We start from the raw sequence: 18,342 nt of genomic DNA, 5'->3' as shown, positions 1-18,342 counted from the left end.
AACCACTCCTCGCTTACACGTCGCCCTCCATATGGGGCTTCACCGATGGCCCACTGCCACGCCAACAGGCAAGTGACAGCCCATAGCCACGATTCGTCTGCGTTCCTGTCAGGGAGTCGAGCTCTACTGATGGCCCAAAGCCACACCGACAGCGTAGGGACGGCCCATATAGCCACCCTGCGTCTGTTGCCAAGGGCCCATAGACGCACTGGGGAGGAACACCAAAGCCCCTTCACCCCCTGTGACTCCACGACACGAGGGTGACCTGCAGTCAGACCTGCCTACTGGCAGGAGCGCAGGCCTCCCCTCTCTTCCCCCAGATTGAGGCAACCTCCAGGAGGAGGACGTCTGCACCGAGGACTGGTGGAGAGGCCCGGTGTTATCCCAGGGACTCTTCTCTATCCAGTTGGCTCCCAAGGAGGACCTTCACCTGATGGATTCCAGCCAGGAGCAACGTGCTGCAGCCCCAACCTGATGGCGCCGCCACGAGGAGGAGACTGCAGCCTACGGACCTCTGAGGGTGAGACCTCATCCCTCCCCGACGAAGACGACGCCCTTCCTCCACCAGGCGCCTGAGGGAGCACTTCAGAGACTTATTTGACCCCAGTCCCCAGCCCTGACAGTGAGGGGCCCTTCACCACCCCCAGCCCAAACCCTCGACGAGAGACGACGCCCCTGAGAGTGGTCCTGTGGCAGCAGGACGAAGGGACTCCTGACAGGATTCCCCCTATCCCAGGCAGAAGACTGTGAGTCCCCAGGCCGACCCTCTTCCCCTCACCCGATCAGTGACATCCTCCAATAGGGACAGTGATATATGGCTCTTGCTGACTGGCAACAAGAGGCCAATTCTGTGTAATATGAGAAGTGTGAATCAGTGAAATAAGGAAAACACGAGAAACAGTGCATAACTATTTTGTATAAGACGAGAGGCAAACCCAGTATTATTACCATAACTCAGTGTCAGTGCCCAGCCATCCTGTGTAAGTCCAGAAACAGAAAACAGTGACATAACTCCCATTACTAACATAAAAACTAGAACCAGAATCAGTGCCAGAACATAATTCCCTGAACTCATAACAACAGTGTTTCGCCTCCTTTGTGGAAAAGAGCCTCTTGTGCAGAGACTGTAAAAACTGTGCATTTTCCCAATCCCGAATCAAGACTCCTGTCTACCTAATATTCTGCGAGATACTCCAAACCCACCTACCAGTCTATGTATTAATTTTGATCAGTATTAAAATATCCGCCGCTGCAGGACCACCCGCCCCGCCACCAAGCCACTACCACACCGCCACCTCAGGAGGACACCACGGCGGGGCTAGTGACCCAGAACAAGAGGGTCACCGGGGCACCCCTGTCCTGAGTCCCTCTTCCCCGCAACTGTCTCAACACCAAGTAAGCGGGAAAAGGCAACGACCCTGCGAGTAGGGCACCCTTCACCAGGTTTGGGGTGGGGCTGATTCAGAGTCAGTCCCAAGCAACACCGAGGTACGGCCACTGTATGTGCCGGGGAAGGAGCGGCCACTGTACGCCCTTCAGTTGTTTTCCCCGTGACTCCACCATCATGGCCACTGTACGTGAGGGGGAAGGAGCAGCCACTGTACGTCCTTCGGTCACAGCCACCTCTGGGGACGGCCTTGGGGTGTTAGTTATTGAATGCGCCCCGACTGGCAAAGGCAGGAGTAATGGAGCCGCGATCATGGCCACTGTACATGACGGGGAGGGAGCAGCCACTGTACACCCCTCATCCACTACCTCCTCCTTCTACTGGAGTAACACCGTGCTCACGACCACTGTACGTGATGGGGAAGGAGCGACCACTGCATGCCCTTCAGTTACTTCTCAAAGGGCAGGCAGGCCCACGGCTACAGCCACTGTATGTACCACGGCAGGCGAGCCCATGGCTATGGCCACTGTACGTACCAGGGAGGGTGCGGCCACTGTGCACCCCTCCCCTGCCTCTTCCTCCTTCAGGAGCAGCACCGCCAGCATGGCCACTGTACGTGCGTGAGAAGGAACGGCCACTGTACACCCTTCAGCTGCAGGCTCTAGGAGTCACAGAACCGCCAACACGGTCACTGTACGTGTGGGGGAAGGAGCGACCACTGTACGCCCTTCATTCGTGACTCCGACGGTCCTCCTGAAGCAGGTCCCTTGCGCGGCTGACCCTTTACCTCTCGGCTGCTTGGGACACCCTTTGTTGTCTCCTTTCAGGAGTGGTTCCCCGGAGGTGCTGCCGAAGTGGTAGCGTGGCCCAATCCCGGTCCTACCACCTACCCCTGGGAGGTCCCTGCCCTGCCGGACGTCTGACGGAGAAGGCACCGCAGTTCACCCCTGACAGCGCTCCACCCTGCAGGCAGCCGCAGCCCCCGGACCCCCAGGCCTGACCAGCAGGCCCCAGACCCTGGCAACTCAGGCTCCCCCTCTCCCCGGAGTCGGAGGTGACAGGCCCCCCTCCTGCAGCTGTTTGGCCCTGGTCCCGAGGGCCACCTCTCAGGTCGAGGCCCCCAGACTAGAGGGCCTCCCTGCACCCCACCGACATGGCTCCAGTACAAAGGCCTCCTCCCAGGTCGAGGCCCCCAGACAGGAGGGCCTCCCTGTACACCGATGACGAAGGCCCGGGCGGTGACGCCCCTACGGGCAGTGCGTTGCCCCCTACAGGAAGGCTCCCCCCTAGGGCCTCCTCTCACACCCGGGCGCCTCATCAGGTTAAACCCAGGAAACACGGGTATGTAGTGATATCGACGCCTCTTGTGCCGCGAACCGTCGAGACGGGAGTGTACAGTGACAGTAACAAAGTGAGGGCCAGAACAATATAAGTGACTAAGTTATAAGTGACACACTGAGGAGCGATACCCCGGCAGAGTGGAAAATACTAATAAATACAGACAGAGAAACCTATCGAAATAGTGGGTCAAGACCAGTGGTGCGCGGGAAAACCAAAAGACCTGTGAATGTTGTTGTTGTTGATGATTCTCTCCTCATTATCGAGGAGACCGGGCCTTGCTGTAGCCCGGTTGGTGGTGGTTGTCTTGAGTAAGGTAAGGGGGAAAGACAGGGCCTGGGGAATGCCCAGCACACACGCCCTGTCTCCTGGCTGAGTTGCGGTGTGTGTGACCTGTGAATGAGTGTTACCGCGATTAAGTGACTTTCCTGAGTGTCGCGACCTGCACCCTCAACACTTATAGTAATATTCACTCCCCTGACCCTTGGCCCTGTCCACCCCTAGTGCATCAGACTTAATATATAAAATATCAATTCCGCCTATAAACAGAATACGGGTATCGTGTTATCATAATTCATTATTCATGTGTAAGTGAAGAATACTACAGTATATTCTGAGTGTAACTGTGTACATTTATACTGAAAGACTAACTCTGTGTCCCTGTCCAAAGCATATCCAGTGTCTCTCTGTTCTTTATTGTAACGGTGTATGAATTAAGACAATAGATGTGTTAAGGTGTACTGCCTGGTTTTTATGTCCTGTTCCTTTGTGAGTGCTTTACTTCCGGTCCGGAAATAGGACCCCGCTCAGTCGCGGGCGTTTTTAGGATGAGAGGTCGGACTAAAAACACCCAGCATAACAAGTATATTGTGTGCAAGTCTTCCTGTTCCGTGAATTTGTCAATACACATGTAAGGTTATCGCCATGTGTTTTTATGCCCGGTTCCTCTCTTACTGTGTCTAAGTTCCGGTCTAGAAAGGGAACCCAGCTGCACTCTAGGCGTTCTAGGGACGGGAAGCCGTCCCTTAAACACCTAGCATAACACACATCATTTAGACATCTCCAGTACACATCTTTTCCACGTGAAAAATGTGACATTTGCCCAAGGGGCCAGGCTTTGTTTTGTCTGGACTGCCTTAAGCATCCGTCCACGTAACAAGGAAACTTCACACAGTTAAAACTTATATTTGTAGTTTCGTAATTTTTAAGGAAATAAATGCAGTCATTGCATCTCACCCATACTTTCTTCGCAAAAATATACTTGGTAGCTACAGACAGTTATGAAGTTGTATCGGTGAGTATAAACACTGATACTTCATTTCAGCATGACTGAGGATAACGGAGGGATTGCTGCGACAGACGTGGCTTGGATCCCTCAGGCAACTTGATGCCGCTTCACATAGAGTTACCAAGTCAGCCTTTTCTCCCACTAGATCCTAGGCTATTCACCTCCGTAAATCCACATTTTCATGGTTATCGATAATCTAGAAATCCATGTAAACTTTCAGCTATATATTGCAGATTTTTAACACTTCTAGTGATAGTATAATTTAGCTGACAACAGATAATAATTTTAGCAACAAATGTGACCTGAGTCTTGCTCGCTTACTCATATACTGCCTCATACTTCAGAGCACACACTGTGCTTCAGAGTACCGCCGCGCGATTACAGTTTCCTTGAGAAGTGGCTACCTTGTACCAGTAGTGCTGCTGTGTCTCAGTTTTATGACCTACAACAGTTTATTACGAACGTGCACGAAATTAATGTTCTTGACCTGACATTCCCATTTATGAGCAGAAAATCACCACAAATAATAAAACATGAGATTTATAAAATTCATCTAGGCAACCATATACATCAGGGAAAAGCCAGTACTTTACAAAACACCCCTAAACACGTCTGCCCTTTCACCCTCACTAAAGGTATGGTAACCAAAGTTTCCTAAGTTGCGATAAAGTCACTTATGTTGTAAGGACAACTCTATATTGATGGAAAAATGTAATAATTTAATAATGGTACGTAAGTGAAAGGCGAGTTAGACTATGTATCATACTGTGAACTTTAAACTTTAAGCAGGTGCTCTCCAACAACCGAGGTTACGAACTGTAACTGGATATATGTTTATGATGGAAGCACTGGTACTGCTGACACATCCAGTAGTTGCTCCACTCGCTAAAGAGGTACTCGATTATTCAGACGTCATTATCAAGTAAAAATTTAATCGCTTTAGTGCACTAGCCTATATTAATTAGAATTCCATAAAAAATTGCCATCTTACGTTACCTTCAGACTCTCAACATGAACCGCACTCTACTGACGGAGAGGCAGAAGGGTCGGGCGTTGGTGGTGGCAGTTGTGACGACTGTAACGCTGGTAACGGTTCTGCAGATGAAAGCCTTTGGAGGAGATGCGGAAGAAGCAAGGGAAGCACCAGCACACATTTTCCCCCGGCCACAGCGCACACCCCTTTCTAACGCTGGTGAGATTTTGAGGACGTAATCTCATGTTTAAACTTTCTGCAGACTGATCAATAGGGGTTCAAGGAGGGGAGGAAAGTACAAGAAGTTCAGAATCCCCATTTTTATGTAGCATTCCTGTTATATATATATATATATATATATATATATATATATATATATATATATATATATATATATATATATATATATATATACTGTATAAGGGTATATAGAAACAGAATTTCATATGTAAGGAGGAATGACAGCACTGGTAGGAAAAGGAAGACCACTCCCAGTGGGCACAGCTTGCGTAATTCACATGGAAACCACGTGGAAATAACACGTGGATATGATGAGTAAATGTGGTTCATTTTGCAAGACGATTTCACATGGATGTGACACGTGATTTCCATGTCTCAATACTCGCATAAAACAAGAGTCAAATCCACGTGTATTTTATGTGAAAATTAGGTGGTATATTACACATGCTACTCTCGATGAGATTTCTACACGTCTAAAAAGCACTTAAATATTCTGCAGGAGTAGATAGGCCTATTTATATGCATTATTTACAATATAATATACAAGAATAAATTTATTGTATTGTAGATTATACATATAAATGGTTATACTACTCCAGCAAAATATTCACATGCTCTGTAAAAGAAAGGTTTTTAAAGACTGACAATATTAGGAAAATTATAATCTTTCTGGAAGCATGGATTATATTGTCCTTAGGGTAAAAAAATTATTACAAACACTTATATGGTCAGGATTTACATAGGCAATTTAATTATTAATTCTATGGCAACATATATTTACTATTTTTAAAACATCACCATAATTCAACCCTACACGTCTTTTCTGAGTTAGGGGGATCTGAGAGAGTAACCCAATATCAGAAGTCTGTCCCCAATTCCTTCAAGGAAACAACTGCACTTGGCACGTACTGGCATGCCACCAGCCAAGGGCCCCTAGTGGCAGATGGTACAGTTGCCTCAAGATATTCCTTTATCCCATGCAGTTTTCACTATGCATATAATCTAATACATATATGAATGAAAGAAAATTACCATTTACTTACAAATACAGTAAACTAGTCATTTTAAGCAAAATCTTGTCCATAAAGCTATTTCTGTGGTTTTATTTGTATAGTGAAAACTTTATGGGGTAAAGGAACACCTTGAGGGAACTGTCTATAGGCATGAACGATTAAAGAATTTGATGGGAGATTGGCAAAAATGGAAATTTGTGGACTGAGTAGTAGTGGAAGCAGGAGGGGATAGCATAGCTTATTGTGGAGTGGAGTGGAGAGGAAGCTTGAATTGTTTGGTCTGGTTTAAGTGAAGGCTATAAAGAAAGAAAGAAAGGGAGAATTAAAAATTTCATCAGAAAGAATAGCAAAAATTATGAAAGCATAAAAAGCATAGAAGAAATTTAGTGTGAATATTAGATAGGGATATAATTGGTATGTTGAAAATTAGTAGGAAGTGAACTCTTACTGATTATGTGGTTGTGAATGAAAGACTCTTTGAAAAGGTGGAAGATGCAAAAAGCAGCAGGCTTGTTGAAAGGCTCAGATCACAGTAATGACAAAGTTGTGGGATGGGATGGTGGGTCAAAAGGAATAAACTGAGGAGGTTTGGTCACGTGCAAATAATGGAAGGCATTTGAATAGCCAGAAGAAACTTCCCGGAATTTAGGCATTGGACATAAGACAGAGTGGGTTATGGGTTTATAACTTTTCAACACATAATCCCTTACAATGTAGATTTCTTAGCTTATCAATACAAAAGGTACAAAACTATTCTGTTCATACTCCATTCATCACAGCACATTCTCCATACCTTGTAATTCCATAACACAATTTCACTTAAAAAAAAAAAAAAAAGAAAAGAAAAATGTAGTAGAAAACATAAACCAAAATTTTCAAAAAGTACCAGTAAGCTACTCATTAAATAAGTAGAAACATAACTCCCATAACCCATTATCATTCACTGTTATGAAAAATTATAACAATGTGTGTTGTAAAATGCTATCATATTCACATTGGTAAGTGGACATTTTCTACTTTTCTGTAACATTTTTAAAAAATTTCTTATACCTCACAATTGTCCCCAGTTAAAGGTATGGAGTTTTTACTGTCTATAAATCTTTATAAATGGTATTTTCCATAGGAAAAACTTAGTAATAAGTTGAAGGTAAATGGTAAAAGATACTGAACTTAAGAATTGAAAGCAATCTCCATATAGCCAAAAACCATAAAAGAACATGCCTTTACAGGGGACTAAGTAAACCAAATAAAAAGTAATGTTATGAAGCAATCACATTATAAAAACAAGAGAAAACAGTTGTAATATTTGAAGTAAGTTGACCTAATTCATCAACCAGTAAAACACTTAAATCTTAACTAATCATCCTTTTATGAGATGGATAATTGGTAATTTGTGAATTATTATTCTTGGTGACAAAATATAATAATGTTTTATCATTATGTTGATTTTCTTGTAGTAAAAAAAAAAAATATCACAAAAATGGATAGTCACTTGATAAGTAGGCTATATCATAATACAAAAACATGCTTATCAGCTCCATATAAAGTACACAGTGTACACAATAGAATGAGGTACAGGAAAGCAAGAGTTGCAAACTGTGAAACATGGTATCAATTTATATTCTATTGGGGTTCAAAATCAAGTTATGGAAAAAAAAAAAAAAAAAAAAAAAAAAAAAAAAAAAAAAAGTCCAGTGTACTCATGCTGAAGACAACTTAAGAATTTACTCTACAGTTTCCTTCAATTTGGGGGCATTGCGCAGTTTTGTTGCAATTATGTGAGTTACATCTGCTGCACAAGATTCTGGACTTTTTTTAAGCACACTGTCTCGAATGACACAAAACAACTTTGTGTTTTTAAAGGGAAGCTTCGCCCTTTGCCCATACATATTATACTTGCACATGAGGTTTTTAGTCATAAAACTGCTCAACAGCTTTGATACCATATCCTTCTTATTCATACCACATATGCGTACACATTTATTGAACATTTCTTGGTAATAAGTTGGATTTTCCAATTCATTTTCAACTTCTTGTAGTTCTTCCAATGTGTTGTTACGCCTAATAGTCAAGTCCAAACCACTGTTGTCACTAAATGAAGTGAAGCAGTGAATCGATTTCAAATCTCTCACCTCTGACTTAGTTTCCCTCACATCTATTATCAATTGTAGGACACGCTTCTGGAACCCTGTGGAATAAAAAGAACATCAATAAATAAGTATACATATACATATAAATATACATATACGTATATATATATATATACTGTATATATATATATATATTTACAGTTGACCCCCGCCCAACACGAACGTTACGTTCCTGAACTGCTCGTGTAAGGTGATATTCGTGTACAGTGAACTTAATAACTAATGGGAAAAATAGAGTTACAGTAGGTTCCCTAGCACTGGGCCACTCACCATTACCATATAAAGTCTTTTCACCTCCACAAATTAAGCTTATAAGTAAAACATATGAAAGGTGTGACATTCATGTGACAAGAGTAGATTGGAAGGTACTCAAAATATATGGTGTTAGAAGCATTTTGTTGGGTGCAGAACAATCCTTGTATGAGCGGTGCATAGCAGCAGTAATTACGTACTTTTTACATCCATAGGGAAAGTGTGATGCTCTGGCTCTCTTCGGTCCTGGCTGTCACATCGCTCTAGTCGGTCCCGGCTGTCACGTCGCTCTAGTCGGTCCCGGCTGTCACGTCGCTCTAGTCGGTCCCGGCTGTCACGTCGCTCTAGTCGGTCCCGGCTGTCACGTTGCTCTAGTCGGTCCCGGCTGTCACGTTGCTCTAGTCGGTACCGGCTGTCACATCGCTCTAGTCGGTCCCGGCTGTCATGTCGCTCTAGTCGGTCCCGGCTGTCACGTCGCTCTAGTCGATCCTGGCTGTCATGTAGTTCACGTCGGTCCCGGCTGTCACGTCGCTCTAGTCGGTCCCGGCTGTCATGTAGTTCACGTTGGTCCCGGCTGTCATGTAGTTCAAGTCGGTCCCGGCTGTCATGTCATTCACGTCGGTCCCGGCTGTCATGTCGTACTTGTCGATCCTGACTTCCATGTCGATCCCAACTGTAATGTCTTTCTTGTCGATCTCGACTGTCACGTCGTTCTCGTTGGTCCTGGCTGTCATATTGTGTACCGGTATGTCGTTCTTGACTATTATGGCATTCACGTTTGCCCACAGTTGTCCAGTTGTTGAAATCGGTCCTGGGAGTCATGAAGTTCCTTATCATGGATAGTACGGTCCCGCTTGTGGTAATTTTGGCTAGTTCCAGGCCTCGGGCTACTCTGATGATCTACACTCCTGAGAAATCAAAGCCAGTGATTACTAATTTCATAGTGTATTTATTTTATAGGTAGATACTAAATGACTACTTTCATGACAGGTATCTATCTATCTATAGCCAGATCCCTACTTCTATCTATCTATAGCCAGATCCCTATTCGGTGCAGCCCGTATCATTTTTGATACGCCCTAACTAATTTTTACCAATAAACTCTAGTTTGTAAGCAATGCATGGTTTCACGATTGTTTTCTTATTAAATTACTGGAAACACAACAAATGGTGATTCTGAGCGAAAAAACTGGGTTGAAACGAGCGTTTTCTCTAAAATTAACGATTTTTCCCCCGTGGAGAGCGCTAAACAAAAAGAAAACGCTCGAAGATGAGTGGAATATCTGGGACCTTAGCCTACGCAAGCCTAACGGGCATCAACACAGCTTCCAGACGTACGATACGTTTCCTATTTTCATTAAAACTACTTTATTTTCTATGTATTATTCATTGTTCATACTTTAGGACTCCTCATACCTAGTGAAATAGTTATTTCATTCACTAATTTTATTATCTATGTATTATTCATTGTTTTTTCTCTATGACTTCTCATACCCAATGAAATGGTTGTTCGTACACATACACACAGATACACACATGTGCACTGTACTGTGCACACAGATACACACACGTGTATTGTAATGTGCACACACACACACACACACACACACACACACACACACACACACACAAACCTCGCGGCTCTCGTGTAGGCGTGACGGACGACGGTTAGTTAGCAATTTATTAGGGAATGGAGTGTATGTGCGGACGGACGTAGTCATGGCTTTTACTTTCGACTATGTTGACGACCCAGTCGAAGATTACTTGGAAGAGGTAGTTGGCGATGATGATGATGATGATGGCCTTGCCTTGGATAGAGTAACTGAGGGCGACGATGAAGATGATCAGAATGATGACAAAATGAAGAAAGTGGGTACCACTCAGAAACAGAAAGCCACTGGTGAAAAATAGATTAATCAGTACTTTGGACCAATGCTTGAACAAACAAAATTATGACGAATTTGTCCTGCCACACGAGCTCAGGGAATATTCCTGCATTTTAGAGAAACCCCAGAGAAAATTAGATATCGGTAAGTCAATAACATGGACCAATCATACAGAAGGTAGGCTTGTTGAGAAGGTATTGCCTAGTGAAGGATGTTTGTTAGGAGAGGCAAGGTCAGCTAATACAGAAATAATGGCATGGGAGTTGTTTATAACATCTAATATGATTGATGGTATTGTAACCCATGCTAACACAAGGCATAATTACCGAAATTTCTAATACTGACAGTGCGAAATACCAACACACGTCAAGATGACTGATGCCATTGAATTGAAAAGCTTTTTTGGCCTGCTCTATCCAAGAGGCTTGTTGGGACAAAATAAATATTGCTTTAATCGTCTCTTCATGGAAGGGTTTGGTCACCCAATATTTGGAGCCGTCATGTCTGTAAAACGATTTGGTTTCTTACATGCCAACATAACTTTTAACAACATTGATACCAGACACCAGAGATGGGTACACGATCGACATTGATACCAGACACCAGAGATGGGTACACGATCGACATTGATACCAGACACCAGAGATGGGTACACGATCGGTTTGCAGCAATCAGGGAGCTTTTTGAACAGTTCAGTAATTGTTGTTGCTCAGTCTTGGAGCCAGGTGACTTCTTGACCACTGATGAAATGTTATATGGGTGCAGAACACAAATAGGGTTCAGACTACAATAAGAGCAAACCCGTACTCTACGGCCTCCAATATAAATCTATTAATGCTGTTAGATATCCATTTACCTTTAGGACAGCTGTATATTCGGGTAAACCTTGAAAGCCAGGACCACACTACATACGCGGTACAGCTCCAACAGTGAAAGCTCTGGTAAGTCAGTTACAAGCCTCAGTCGACCTTAGAGGTAGGATTATTAGCCTGGATAGATTTTACACCAGTATAGAGTTACTGGAGTGGCTTCAAACACAAGGTATCTCAGCCTTAGGTACTATAGATTCTACTAGGAAAGGCATACCACTAGAGATAAAGACAGTCACAGAAAGGGAAGATAGGTCATACCAAATTTACTGGAAGAAACACGGGGAGGAAATGACACTGAATCCTATGTAACACCCACCAAAAGCAAAGGTAAGAAAAATGTGTTACTTATGAGCACAGATTCCCCTATATTAGGCATTACCAAGGATGATGATTTTGAAAAAAAATATATATATATTTAAATTGTATGATTTCACTAAAAGAAGCACTGACATTATGGATCAGAGAATAAGTTTTCATACAGTACACACTAAAGCTAGAAGATGGACGGTGAATGCCCTTGGCTACATTGTCGACACTGCCAGAGTAAATTCACAGACAATTTATTCGTTATATAATAATCAGGACCCAAGAAAAATTGCTTCAGTCTCCTATGGCTGGCAGTTAGTGAAGGCATTGTGTAATCCGAAAATCGAAAGAAGAAAAGGTCAGGCTTGTGGTCTGACCAGGAATACAATAGCTAAGATGAATCTGATGCTCGGACAGGGAGAGGTAGAGGAGGCCGTCCCAGAAGTAACACATGAGAATAGGTCAGGCAAGCGGCACAAGTGTCATTCATGCCTGGAGTCTCTTTATGGTCCAGGATACACTCAGAATCGCCCTAAAGTAAAATCGCCCACGAAACAATGTCAAGTATGTCACAAGCACACCTGTGATCAGCATTGAAATAAAGTATGTATGAAATGCTATAGTAACATCCCCAATCAGTGAAAGTCTTGTTTTGGAAATTAAGAATGAATATGCACGTCTGCGAATATGTATAGATTATGACTGAGTTTACGTTTTATACGGATTATATTTTTGTTTAAAAATTTCCTTATATGATAGATGTAGAGATACGGAAGGTGAGGATCTTGCAGCATAAGAATCCTCCAGCTTACTTATATTAGTTGTAATTGTAGAGTAAAAAGGATGTTCGAGTGCGTAGGATCAAATACCGCCGGAAAATACATAGATTAGGAGCATAGGCATGGATAGTCCCGAGTTAACGGTTACTACTCTTTCGACCTGTGACGGGCTGTGGGTCACTGAGGGCCCTGTTAGTTAATTGGCACCCGTCGGGATCTTTTTAACTTACCAGGGGTCGATGCTGCAGGGGGTGGATCAGCTGAAATGAAGCATGGTCTCGCAGTGGAGAGAAGGAGCTGGGGCCTGATTGACTGCTGTCTCCCTTGAAAGCGCCAGGCAAGGCTCTGGACCTAACCCCTCATATCCACACTGTGCCTGTGCATTAACCAGGGAACAGCTTGTTCTCCGGTTAATAGAGATATAGGGTTTAACCAGGAAGCTACAGGCTGCTCTAAGCTATTCAGTAATCCAAAGACTGGCACGTTTCCTGGTTAACAGTCTATCTATCTATCTATAGCCCGACGCCCTAATCCCGCAAAGGGTGGCCGCAGACAAAACGCCTCCAAGTCACTCTGTCACCCACCATTTGACTACCCTCCCCCCAACTCACCCCCCCTCCCTCATATACCTCTCAACTCCATCCCTCCACCTCATCCTCGGTCTACCCCTCCCTCTCCCTCCCTCCACCTCACCTACATACACCCTCTTAGTCAGTCTTTCATTCTCCATTCTCTCCACATGTCCAAACCACCTCAGTGTATTTCTCCTAATCTTCTCAACCACATCCACATCTACCCCACAACGTTCCTTCACTTCTTCATTCGTCAACCTGTCCCTCCACGTCACTCCACATGCTCCTCTCAAGTAACTCATTTCCACTGCTCTCACTCTTGACTCGTTCCCCTCTTGCAAGGTCCACGCCTCGCTTCCATACGTCAGGGTAGGGATCACAATGCCATCATGCAGTGACTTCTTAACTTCCATACTCACCTCCCCATTTCTCATCACTGCTTTCAGCGTACCAACAACCTTCCTTCCCTGCTGTACCCTTTCACGTACTTCTACTCGTAAGAATTTAATGGTGACCCCGCATGTACGGAGCTTTGCCTGGCAGCTGCATTTTCTCGTGGTGACTACTAACAAAGGATCAAGGGACTGACTTCTGGAGAGACTGACTGGCTGACCGTCAAAGGTCTCAGTGATAGGCTAGTGATTGACCAGTGGGAAATTACTAATAAACTGACATCAGAAGGACAGTCTACTGACTAATTTGTCGGTATTTTGGGATTGACTGCCCCACTGAATAACTATTGATTTATACTGTATATTGATGATGTTTTGGGTATAACTATTCATAATTGAATATTTGTTATTGCATTGCTCTGAATACTCCTTGAGGAGTAGCATGAGCAGATAGAGCTACCGTGCCCTTTGAATAATTGGTTATAACTAAATATTTCTCTGTGCCCTTCAATTTTAAATTGCAGTACTCAGATTTAGAAATACCTATATATTATATTGGTGACAACAGATTCAGCCTTCTCAAGGACCTCCTTCAGCTGTAAGGAGTGAGAAGCAGGTAGACCTTTATTATACAACAGAGGGGCAGGCAGAATAGGAGGTGGGTAAGGCACAAGGCTGTTGATGTGGAATTTTGCAATTATTATGCAATATTTATGCCTTTTCAAGCATTTATCTCCCGTACATCTACCGCCTTCTGCCTTATCTACCTCCTGTTCTCCCCGGCCCTTTCTCACTCGCCATCCGTTTGTATGATAAAGGTCACCTGTTTCTCACTCCTTAGTTACACGTGAAGTGGGTCCATGAGAAGGTCGAGTCTGTTTTGTTCTCACGAATAGATTATATTTCACACACCAACACAATCCTCACAAACCACCACAGACCTCACACACGAGCACAATCCTCACACACCACCACAGTCCTCACACACCACCACAGTCCTCACTCACCAACACAGTCCTCACTCACCAACGCAATCATCACACACCACCACAGTCCTCACACACCACCACAGTCCTCACATACCAACACAGTCCTCACACCACCACTGTCCTCGCTCAACACAATCCTCACACACCACCACAGTCCTCACACACCAACACAGTCCTCACACCACACGTGTAAAATTAATTAATAAGAATAATCTTTTACTTCTATAAATTCATTATTATACAGTGGTAATGACATTTGAAAAAATAAATAACTACTCTCTAAAGGGAGGAGGTTGGGGAGAGTAGTAGGTGGGATACATGGCGAGTTGGGTCTTCGTCCCGTATCCTGGTTACACACTTTTTTTGAGCGTGGCTGAAACTCGCTTAGCTAAATATTATATTCAGTCATTAGAAAGAAATATATGGTAGTATTATCATCATCATTATGTACTTTCCATTTTTAGTCCACAGCAGGACTGGACTCTTCACTTAGGGAGGTTTTAGTCAGGAAGCCCTAACCCACGGCCCTGCACAGTTGTTGACTTTATACACGGGTTTTATTCGCTCCTGTGTAGAGCACAGCTGTCATGTGTGGGGAGGCTCCCCACACAGTTCTTCTCAACAGGATGGAGTCGGAAACTTTTCGTCTCACTGACTTTCCTCTTACTGGCTCCCTTCAACCTCTGTCTCCGCCGCACTGTTGCATGATTGTCTCTTTTCTATCGCCACGTCAATGGTCACTGCTCCTCTGAACTGTCTGCTTGCATCCCTCCACCACCACGGCAGGCACGCAGCACCCGTCTTAGCAACAAACTCAGCCCTTTTCTGTCCAACTCTCTAATGCAAGAGTTAACCGTTGCTCCAGTCATTCATGTATGCAACATGTCAACTCTGGAATTGTCTCCATCTCTGTTTTTCTTACTGCCTACGGTCTCCAGTCTTTCATACACAGTGTGTCCAGGCATCTCGAAATGAACTGATCTTGAATTTGGCTCTGCTGTCGTTTTTTTCTTGGAGGGAGCAATTTGTAGGTCCTGCCCTTTGGTTCTTTCTTGCATAAAAAAAAATACTTGCATGTATAACCAGAAATTATTTACACGCTTACATTATTAGATTTCCTTGACTAATAGCTACCTCTCCATCAACTAGTCTACCTAGTAGTAAATCCACTGAAAGTGGGTTTAGGAGTTATGATGGTGAGGAAGAAAGGGAGAGTATTGGTGGTGGCGAATGAGTTAGAGAGATGGTGGTGAGAAAAAGAGCGGTGGTAGTGAGACAGGGAGAGTAGGGTAGAAGGGAATATAGTGGTGAGTGTTAGAGTGATGGAGGGAGGGAAGGTGGTGGTGAGGAAGATGGGAGGTGGTGAGTGTGAGGGAGGAAGGGTGGTGATGTTGATGATGAGGAAGATGTGTAAGCTATCAACTTCCATGTTATGGACGGTGTGTGTGTGTGTGAAAGACAACAGTAAACGGTTTATTGATACTGCAGCCCTCAGACTGAAAATATAGCCTACAGCTTTGATATATGGCAAACATGATAAGCGTTGGTGAATGGTAAAATATATGGTCATTTGATATTTACATTAATTTTAAATTTGATAATAGTTAAACGTGTGTGTGTGTATATGTGTGTGTGTTTCAGTGCGCGCGGGTGCGGTACGATATGTTTGGCGGCGCTTGCCTTGCAACGGCGCCGACGTCTCCGAATGCGTTCATTTCACTTCGTCAAACCAATAATATTACTCAAGATTCTTTTCACGATACTAGGGTCGTAAGTGTGGGAAATCGCCAAGGGTTGCACCGAATAGGGTTAAGGGGTGGCTACAACTGAAGGACCTCAAGCATCCTTATCCCTCCTCCACTTTGTCCTTCCCCCTAGTTCTTGGCCTGCCCCTTCTTTGTCTAGCCTACAAGCCACTTCACTGGTATACACTCACTTGGTCAGCCTCACCTCTTCACTAAAACCACCTGAGAGTACTTCTCTCCATAACTCCAACCAAATCCTTCCTTTAAACTAATTCTAAGTATTTCAGTGAACTTGGCTGATAATTTACATAGATACAGAATATATATTTAAATTTTACATTAACAAAAGAAATGTCAAGACACTGGGATTCTATCAATCTTACTACCAGTACTAGCTTGCTCAGAACAATGCATTTAAACCTTCCTTTCACTGTCATAATTATCTTAAATATTATACTGATTCTGGGGTCACATTCAAATCTCTACTTCACAAAAATTCTATGTCAAATAAATATTGGATAATAAATACACCACTGAAATACAAAGTCAATCTACACTCAATAATGAATGTTGGGTTCAAAGAAGCACACAAAAAAAGTTCATAAAATAACTAATACAAAAGTTCTGATCCCCCCCCTTAATGGTAATAAAAAGTTTAACATACCAATCAGACTCAGTAGATCTTGACCTTCTTGGAAATGAAATATGATTAAGCTTCTGAGGTGGTGGTGGAGCCAGCGTTTTCGATGGAGCTGGCACAAGCTTTTGTGGTGGAGATGGAGCCAGCTTTTGAGATAGGGCTAGAGCTTGGTTTTCAGTTGATACTGGAGTTCCCTTCTGTTGCTGGGTTGGAGAACCTTTTTGCAACACTGATAGTAAAGAAAATGTACTAAGTAAGACATATAAAAGTTGATACTGTAGCCTACTCCAGTATATATACATGGTATACCATAAGTGAGTGGCATCATGAGGTATTAATGATTTTGAATCCAATAAAAGAATATTTCCAACTCATTTCCACCTTGAGGATGTTTAACAACTACCTTAAATCAATTAACTTGTAAAATCAATTTGCAATTAAAATGAAGATATGTAGATTTATATTTGGATGATCTTATTTTGACTGTAAATAGATAAAATACCAGGAAAGCAGCATTTCCTTTGTTAATGCAATATACTGTGTTCTTTGCTCACTTACCATGCAAGTCCTGACTACTGATGAAGTCCTCTGGAAGGCACTTCTTGGCACGTTTTCTCCTCCTCCTTAATTCCCAACCCTCACCATAATCAGAGTCAGCACTGCTGTCAACACCCTCAGTTACTGATGTGAGCTGATAATTGTCACATGTTTGATAACTATCTGAAATATGAACATAAACAAACTAGAGATCTATACTTAAATCACAGTATGTCATGATACCTTCCCTCCCCTAAGAGGATCCCCTAAATAGAAGGCCAAGACATAAGTCAGTCAGTCAGTCAATCAGTCTCTCTCTCATATATATATATATATATATATATATATATATATATATATATATTATGAGAGAGAGAGAGAGAGAGAGAGAATGGAAAAGGTGAGGAATGAAAGGATGAAATGACAAAATGTTGGTAACATAATACATACATACCTGAAGATATTTTCACTTTAACCAGTTGGAACTTCCTCCATGATTTAGGGTCTGGGTGTTGTCGAGTATTCAATGCATTCTCAGCATTAACACCTTGAGGCCAATACAAGCTTCCCTTCTCCTCATCTACCCAGCTATCTGGTACAATACCTTCCTCTTCTGTTTTCCCCTCAACCCAAACTGCTCGCTTCCACATCCTGATGATTAATGTCATGCTTAGTAATTCAGTATTATAGTAAGTACAGTATATATGCTTTTTATTTCATTTGAAGAGACGACATGCATCATTATAATTATTGTAAATAAATTACTTAATATGAGAAATATCAGTAACAAAACTGAAAATAAATTGAACTGCATGATACCAATAGTTTGTACCGGTAATAAACCTATTTCATACAACATTTAAAAATAATTCTTCAAATATACATCATTATAATTAATCTCAATCACATTTTCATTTACAGGAGTTAGAGGGGAGGGGGATCATGGTCACTACATGTCAGAATTAATGTTTAATAAGATACGT

The 18,342-nt window shown here is 43.0% G+C and overlaps 1 protein-coding gene across 1 annotated transcript; it reads right to left on the bottom strand.

Annotated features, from left to right (window-relative positions):
* Positions 1 to 9,413: 9,413 nt before the first annotated feature.
* Positions 9,414 to 18,009, bottom strand: LOC145393543 (uncharacterized). The gene is made up of 4 exons (XM_080267694.1): positions 17,814 to 18,009; positions 17,381 to 17,542; positions 16,847 to 17,051; positions 9,414 to 9,549 (listed from the first exon to the last, which is right to left on the bottom strand). Exons 1-4 carry the CDS (start codon positions 18,007 to 18,009, stop codon positions 9,414 to 9,416), a joined length of 699 nt encoding a protein of 232 aa, XP_080123820.1.
* Between the last annotated feature and the right edge of the window lie 333 nt (positions 18,010 to 18,342).

Source organism: Coenobita brevimanus, chromosome 24, assembly GCF_032717465.1.
Source record: "Coenobita brevimanus isolate Jiangsu-jjx chromosome 24, ASM3271746v2, whole genome shotgun sequence".
Taxonomy (NCBI): domain Eukaryota; kingdom Metazoa; phylum Arthropoda; class Malacostraca; order Decapoda; family Coenobitidae; genus Coenobita; species Coenobita brevimanus.
This window is presented reverse-complemented; position numbering and strand designations above follow the sequence as displayed.

Excerpts from the sequence above, each read along its gene's own strand:
- LOC145393543 (XM_080267694.1), bottom strand. The coding sequence starts at position 18,009 with ATGTGGAAGCGAGCAGTTTGGGTTGAGGGGAAAACAGAAGAGGAAGGT. Across the intron at positions 17,543-17,813 it reads TAAAGTGAAAATATCTTCAG|ATAGTTATCAAACATGTGAC; the intron begins GTATGTATGTAT and ends TTCATATTTCAG. Across the intron at positions 9,550-16,846 it reads AGATCTACTGAGTCTGATTG|GAGTGTAGATCATCAGAGTA; the intron begins GTATGTTAAACT and ends TTGATTTCTCAG.